Genomic DNA, 5,668 nt, shown 5'->3' with positions numbered 1-5,668 from the left:
ATTTCTTAAACATTTAAAAAATTTTTACAAAATCATTAAAATACATTTCCTTTAACTATTAACTAAAAAGAAAAAAGAAAAATACAATCGATACGACTCTCCTTTGGCATTCTGACCAACATTTCCTTCCCAATTCCATATGACTTGTTGACAGAAACGCAACAACCGAAGCAGACTGACAAACGGTCTTTATTTATATATAATATTTATAAAGAAGAGTAAAGCCCCTCGCAGGCTCGCTGTAATATTTGCCCAGCAGAAGTCAAGAGTAGACGAGACTTTTCCTTGCACTTTGTTCTTCTTTCACACTCTGCCTTTCCATCTTGGTAGGCTTCAGATCATATCATTCCCTCTTTCATTCTGTAAATTGAGGAAAGAATAACAATTTAAGGCTGTTAGTGAAAGCATCACTTGCAAGCATCATTATTTTTCCCTACCCTAAAAGGTGACTGTTTTCTTGCCCATAAAATTCTGGGTATGTCCTGAAATCCTGTCAATTTTTGGCAGTGATCGCTTTTTTAAGTTCTGGGTTTAGTTATTTGTTCTTAGAACTATATTTCTTTTGTTTTTTTCAGTTCATGTTTTGTTTTTTTCCTCATTACCCTCTTCTGATTGTAGAGGAAGCATATGCTAATAAAAGAGATCGAAGTTTCTGAATGTTATCTTATATGGTTTTTAGCAAATTGATGCTGTACGAGGATCATAATAATCTACTGAGATTAATTGGTTCATTTTCTTAAGTTGTAGGGTTATGAGATATTTTGTTGTGTGATAAATAGTAGATGAGAGTTTAATTGGCGTTTGCTTATGCTGTTTAGTTAGAAATGCCTTTTGAATTGGATTCATACGGCATCCATGAATCATGATGTGCTGCTCAAATTTGCCTTGGATTTGAATGATCATGATGACAGTAAATTACTTTTGCTATTGTGGTCAATTATAACGCCTCAACTTTGCCTTGAAACTTTTTATATGTTTTTAGATGCCAATGCAGATTTTTCATTTCTTTTCCAATGAAAATAGGAACAGCCAATTTTTATTGTTCAACAATCCAGTTGGAAGGACTCAGTAACTCATTTTCTGTAAAATATAAGGTCCTGGACGTAATTTCTACGTGTCATCTCGCATATTTCTTGCTGCTAAAATTCTTGGCACTAGCACATGGCAAATTGCAGGTATAACGAAATAGGGAGCATAGGATACGTTCTTTCAATGTATGTGTCATTTTGTTAGAGTGCTAATGTCATGTGATGTCTAGTTAATTCTTTATCGAAGTTCCTACATTTGCTTTAGGAATTTTATATATCGGTGCGAGACAGATTAGAAAAGGTATGGTCCTTTTGCTTTCAATATGAAATTGCAATCAGAGGACCAACAGTTAGTCATGATCTAGAGTTGAGTCTGTTATTTTCTTTTTGAAAAGAAGAAACTTTTGAAATTGCGGTGCAACCCAACTAGCCACTACATGTTAAGGTGGTTATTTCCACTAGATATAGGCAATTTTCCTCCGTACAAAGTAAATAATCTAAACATGAGTAAATTTTCTGTTGGAGGCATTGGCCTTTATGAGGAATAATTTCTTAAATGCGTAAGTGTGCATGGTTTTCTTGCTTATGTTACATGTCACTTTGTTTCAGGTGTGCAGAAAGTAGAGTTGAGATCTTCCTATAGGAAAAGGGATAATGAGCTGCTTTGGCTGTTGTGTAGAAAATGATATCCATAGAGCTGCTGATACTGGGCAGTTGATGGGAAATAATTCAGCAGGTGATCTTTATTCCTAAGCCGCACTTAGTTTTTCCTTTTCCCTTATCATTGAATCAAGCTACTCTCTCCTTCACACACATTGGTTGATCTTTTCTATTTAAAACAATATTGGTTGGTGAAAGAAAGATGCCTGATTCTTTATCAAAGTTTGTAGCTTATATTCTTTGAATTCTGCCTTGCCATTAGTTAGGGCAACTTGTTTTTTTTCTTTATAAGTAATCTAGTTAGGGCAACTTGTTTGTCGTATGTTTCCACATTTTTTCATGCTTGTTTTGCATGCTTTTTTCGCCACATCCTTGGCATCTCAATATCCCACTTTTTGGAAAGTTTAGACCTATATATTGTGTAATTATAGCTATCAATTATCATGCATCAGCATTTTGTGAAACTATGCATTCATGAACCACACAGGCATTAGTGGTGGTTATTCTTCCAAGGAAGCTGTGACAAAAGATACACAGACTGTAACTATCCAGCCTATCGCTGTCCCTGCCATTCCAGTAGATGAATTGAGAGATATTACAGATAATTTTGGTACAAAGGCATTAATTGGCGAGGGCTCATATGGAAAAGTATATCATGGTGTCCTAGCAAGTGAACAGGCTGCAGCCATTAAAAAGTTAGACTCCAGTAAACAACCTGACCAAGAATTTCTGGCACAGGTACTCGTATGAGTTCATTACAATTACTACTGCCTACTGGTACCATTTCTCCCTTTTGATTTCGATTGCTTAGAAATTGGCTTAAAAACATACAGATCTCCATGGTATCAAGACTGAAACATGAAAATCTTGTTGGACTTATTGGTTATTGTGTTGATGGTCCTCTCCGTGTCCTCGCATATGAGTACGCTCCTAATGGATCTCTTCATGATATACTACACGGTAAGTAAGCATATTACTCTTATGTTTCAACATAATATGTAAACACCAGTACCATTATATTGACAAAATTTGAATCTTTCATTTATCCTTTACTTCAAGATGACCAGAGAAATAAAGTTTTGTGTTTCTAGCCCAGTAACAGCGGTTATATATGACAAACTTCTTCTATAAACTATATTCAAAATTTTCTTAGTTGTTGCAGAAATTTAGTGCTGTAATTGATAATAATTATTGAACCCGTATTCTATGTCACGGGTGTAGTCATTTAATAGGAACCAGAAACCTGCTTTGCCCATTTTAAAAATCCTCTCGCGGAGTGTTTAGCAACTATTTGTGGGAAGCATCTCATTAAGGCCTCGTTTGGATGTTGAGATGAGATGATAAATATGTGAATAGTAGTGAAATAGTTTGTGAATGGTAATGAAATGGTTTGCGTTAAGATGTTTTATGGGATTTTGGGAAAGGAGAGAGAAAAAATTGAATGAAAATATTATAAAGTTAAAATATTGTTAGAATATTATTTTTTAATATTATTTTTCTTTTGGGATTTGAAAAAGTTGAATTGATTTTTATGTTTTGTTTAGAAGTTTGGGAAAGTGTAATGATTAGATGAAAAAGTTAAGATTTGAAATTGAAAAGTATTTGTGTTTGAGTGGTGTTTAGATGTTAACATCCAAACGGGGCCTAAGTTTCATAATTAAATTTTAGTGGGCATACATATTTCTTTCTCTGTCTCTGTTTTTTTTTTTTTTTTTTTTTTTTTTTTTTTTTTTTTTTTTGCTTGGCAATTTTTTAGGGACATCAGCCCTAGTTTTTTCTTTTTCTGTTTTTTTGGGGGGAGGGGAAGGGGGGTGGTTTGAACCCCCAACCATGGACCCAATGGTCCCTAAGGACCATGGGTTTAGGGACCATTGGGTGGTGCCATTAAGCCAGACGGCCATTGGCAGGCATACAATTTTTTCAGGAAGTAACATGATACCTTCCATAACATTGCTAATACAAACAATGTTCTTTAATACGTGCCTATAGGACGAAAAGGTGTCAAAGGAGCAGAGCCAGGCCCAGTTCTGTCGTGGGCACAGAGAGTTAAAATTGCAGTTGGGGCAGCAAGGGGACTTGAGTATCTACATGAAAAAGCACAACCTCACATCATACATCGTGATATCAAGTCCAGCAATATACTGCTTTTTGACGATGATGTTGCGAAAATCGCTGATTTTGATTTATCAAATCAAGCACCTGATAATGCTGCACGTCTTCATTCCACTCGTGTACTTGGCACTTTTGGTTATCATGCTCCTGAGTAAGTTTTTCCTGGACATTTCAGATAGGTGCTTCTCATCTTTTTGGGTTGAAGGATATGGTAATGTATCACAATTAAGGAACAGGAAAGAGGTAAAACAAAAATGCTAGATGGGTCAAGAGAGGGATATAGTCTCACTTCTGATAACTCATACCTACCTTAGTAAACAAATTATCATCCCTTTTGCTCTACTCCTTAATAACTTTCTTGGGCATGCTATGTAATTGCCACTTTGAAGTAGACACCTTCCCAAAGGTCAGGCCTAAATTTCTAATTTTGTATGGCAGATATGCGATGACTGGGCAGCTGAGTTCAAAGAGTGATGTTTACAGCTTTGGTGTTGTCCTGCTGGAACTCTTGACTGGTCGAAAACCTGTTGATCACACCCTGCCACGTGGACAGCAGAGCCTTGTGACATGGGTAACGAATCTTGGTTCTGCTAGTAACTATATTTTAAGTGCTTTATTTCCATCCTTTTTTCTCTGAGGGAGAGAAATTTGCTGGGATATGGAATTGCAAGTTCCATTGAACCTGATTCTTTTATGATTCTGGACTCAATTAGGCAACACCGAAACTCAGTGAAGATAAGGTGAAGCAATGTATTGATGCTAAACTAGATGGAGAATACCCTTCCAAGGCAGTTGCAAAGGTATTCAAGGCTATCTTCTGTAATTAGAAAATGCATTTAGGGCTGTTCACTATTCTCATAAGAATCATGTCTTCAGTTTGATGACAACTTGCAGCTGATTTTATGCTAGCATTCATTGATAATCACATTATGATTGGTTTACACTGGAAACAGATGGCTGCCGTTGCTGCCTTGTGTGTGCAATATGAAGCTGACTTTCGGCCAAATATGAGCATTGTAGTTACAGCTCTACAGCCTCTGTTGAACACTCGGTCTGGCCCCACAAGTGCAAAACCGCACTTGTGAATTCTTCCTAGCACCTCAAACTTTCTTGCAGGGTATACTGTTCAATATGTTTCATAAACAGCGTGTTCTAGATTGTATTTCATTCATTGAAGCTTTTTAGACCTTTATTTGCAATTTACATAATTATTCTACATACTTTTGAAGTGCTTTGGGTGATTTCTATGGGTTTTTGATTGTGCACATTAGCTCTATCTCATTTGCTGTGTATTTTTACCAAGTGATTGAGAAAATGAGAATGTTGTTGTGCCCTATGCTTATTTCAGTTCTTGCTTGGCATTATTGTTGTTGCCTGTTGGGCACAAACATGTTTCTAATGCTTGATGAGAATGTGAATTATCTTTTATTTAAAGCATGGATCATGCATCCTCCAAGATTATAAAAAAGACCGTCTGGCAACATAAACTTTTTCAAAATTGACTGTGCCGAAGGATTCGGGATTTCTTACAATTTGTAGGACTATGGACATAATGAAAGCTAGGCCAATACGAAGATAGTAAAAAGTGGGTCTCAACTTCAACTTAGGTGAAGGAGCAAACCAGCTCTGAGAACAGACCAAACTACGGAAAAGATGTACCTCATTTAAGTCACTGTTGCATTAGTCCGAGTATCTTCCTCATTCAAGGAACCAATCCGAGACTCACTGATTCCAAGTAAACGAGTCCCCATTGCAACCATTTCAAGGAAGCATCATTCCAAGGAAATACCACTCCAAGTAAGTTCTCCCAAGAAAGTAGGTCAGAACAAATGCAATTCTGAGGAAATTGTTTCCAAGAAAATCGTTCT

At 36.4% G+C, this 5,668-nt stretch overlaps 1 protein-coding gene across 4 annotated transcripts; it reads left to right on the top strand.

Annotated features, from left to right (window-relative positions):
* Positions 1-211: 211 nt before the first annotated feature.
* LOC109013045 (pto-interacting protein 1-like) lies at positions 212-5,147 on the top strand. Of its 4 annotated transcripts, none has more exons than XM_018994972.2 (8): positions 212-326; positions 1,638-1,764; positions 2,176-2,426; positions 2,522-2,648; positions 3,678-3,951; positions 4,239-4,371; positions 4,514-4,600; positions 4,754-5,147. In XM_018994972.2, the coding sequence occupies exons 2-8, from the start codon at positions 1,683-1,685 to the stop codon at positions 4,883-4,885; spliced, it is 1,086 nt and encodes a 361-aa protein (XP_018850517.2). In that variant the 5' UTR covers positions 212-326; positions 1,638-1,682; the 3' UTR covers positions 4,886-5,147. The 4 variants fall into 4 exon arrangements, with proteins under 4 accessions (XP_018850517.2, XP_018850519.2, XP_018850518.2 ...); XM_018994974.2 differs by having other exon boundaries at positions 221-445; XM_018994973.2 differs by having other exon boundaries at positions 221-475.
* Positions 5,148-5,668: the final 521 nt, after the last annotated feature.

Source organism: Juglans regia, chromosome 12, assembly GCF_001411555.2.
Source record: "Juglans regia cultivar Chandler chromosome 12, Walnut 2.0, whole genome shotgun sequence".
NCBI classification, from domain to species: domain Eukaryota; kingdom Viridiplantae; phylum Streptophyta; class Magnoliopsida; order Fagales; family Juglandaceae; genus Juglans; species Juglans regia.
The sequence above is the reverse complement of the archived record's forward strand: the minus strand, read 5'-3'. Positions and strand labels throughout refer to the sequence as shown.